At 60.9% G+C, this 1706-nt stretch overlaps 1 protein-coding gene across 1 annotated transcript in view; it reads left to right on the top strand.

The window, feature by feature from the left end:
* LOC104404940 (dual specificity testis-specific protein kinase 1-like) overlaps window positions 1-1493 on the top strand; it is a gene marked incomplete at both ends in the record, with an annotated part of 2429 nt that extends 936 nt beyond the window's left edge. The window contains 4 exon segments of the mRNA XM_010013493.1: window positions 284-460; window positions 679-762; window positions 1160-1249; window positions 1343-1493. Of these exon segments, the coding sequence (XP_010011795.1) occupies window positions 284-460; window positions 679-762; window positions 1160-1249; window positions 1343-1493 (502 nt within the window).
* Window positions 1494-1706: the final 213 nt, after the last annotated feature.

Genomic DNA, 1706 nt, shown 5'->3' with positions numbered 1-1706 from the left:
CAGGTACTCGAGCAGCGTCCGCCCATCCATCCCCATGCTTGGAATGCGGGGTTCCCAGCCCACTTGGAAAGGGAGCTGGGAAGGGATGGGCATTGGGGATGCAGCTAGAAGAGCAGGGACAGGAGCGGTGGGGGTGTTCCCCTGTGGTGGGGACTCATGGGGCAGATGGACGTGTTTGGGGCTGACTCTGAGAAGGGGCTGGATGGAGAAGCGGATGGTGCGGGTGCAGAGAGGTGTGTTTGTGGGTGCATGGAGGAGGGTTAGCTCAGGAAAGGAGATGGAGGTGGTGGTTTGGGCTGCCCAAGCGGGAGGATGGGAGGTTGGACAGGGGACTGTGGGTAGCCCCTGATGTGCCATCATGTCCCCCAGTGAAGGCAGCGAGAAGGAGCCGCTGGCTGTGGTAGGCTCCCCGTACTGGATGGCGCCCGAAGTGCTGCGAGGGGAGATCTACAATGAGAAGGTGAGGCTCCGTGGGTGCTGCTGTGCATGGGGCTTTATCCAGGTTTGTGCTGCCAGAGCTTTGCAGGATTTGCAGCTCACAGAGGGAAGAAACTGGGTGGCGAGGTGGCAGGGCCCTAGTGTGGCTCTGCAGGGAGGAGGGGGGCTGTGGGGTCATGGAATGATGGGCATACCACCTCGGGGTTGCAGGCCCCCCCCATGACTCCCTTCTCTCTGCAGGTTGATGTGTTTGCATATGGCATCATCCTGTGTGAGACCATTGCTCGTGTCCCTGCTGACCCCGACTACCTGCCCCGCACCGAGGTGACTCCCTGGGATGGGGAGGGACATTGTGGGCAAAAGCACCAGGACTGGGATTGCTTTACCAAATGAGGGGGGGACCGTCCTCCTGTGCTGGGCAGAGCCCTGTGTTCAGGAGCTGCCCCACATCTCAGGGCAGGGGTGTTGTGTCCCAAATGCTGCCCACGGAGGGATGCTCTCTGCTGATAACGTCCTCAGAGCGCGTAGTCAGCCTGGGTGGGAGAAGGGGACTCTATTGAGGCAGAGAGCAGGAGGGGTCTGTGTCTCAGCATCCCCCAGCCTTGCCCCAGCTTGCCCTGAGTGGCATGTAGTCAGTGCAGGGAGGGGGGACCTGGCCATCGCAGGTCCTATGCGGTGTCCAGGGGACCCAGACTCATTCCTCTTCATTTCCCGGGGTCAGGATTTTGGTCTGGACATCACCACCTTCCGCACCATGGTGGGAATCGACTGCCCAGCGGCCTTCCTCCAGCTCGCGTTCCACTGCTGCAGTGTGAGTGTCCCATCTCATCTCCCCTGCCCTTCCCTGCCTCTGCTGGGGTGCTTGGGGGGTGCAGATCTGACTGGGAACCCCTCCTGCCCACAGATAGAGCCCACTTCCCGCCCCTCATTCCTGGAAATCACACAGTGCCTGGAGGGCATCCTGCAGCACCAGCTGGGTGTCGAGGACACTGAGGACACCGTCTTCAGCATTGGGGAGAGCCTGCCCATGCCTGGCACAGCAGCCACGCTCACTGGTAGGTGGACGCCCTGGGGACAGCCCATAGAGGGTGTGAGGAGGTGGGATGTTCTTCACAGTGAAGGTGGTGAGGAACTGGAATGGGTTGCCCAAAGAAGTGGTAAATGCCCCATCCCTGGCAGTGTTCAAGGCCAGGTTGGACAGAGCCTTGGGCAACATGGTCTAGTGTGAGGTGTCCCTGCCCATGGCAGGGGGCTGGAACTAGATGATC

Source organism: Nestor notabilis, unplaced genomic scaffold, assembly GCF_000696875.1.
Source record: "Nestor notabilis isolate BGI_N333 unplaced genomic scaffold, ASM69687v1 scaffold23044, whole genome shotgun sequence".
Classification (NCBI taxonomy): Eukaryota; Metazoa; Chordata; class Aves; order Psittaciformes; family Psittacidae; genus Nestor; species Nestor notabilis.
The sequence above is the reverse complement of the archived record's forward strand: the minus strand, read 5'-3'. Positions and strand labels throughout refer to the sequence as shown.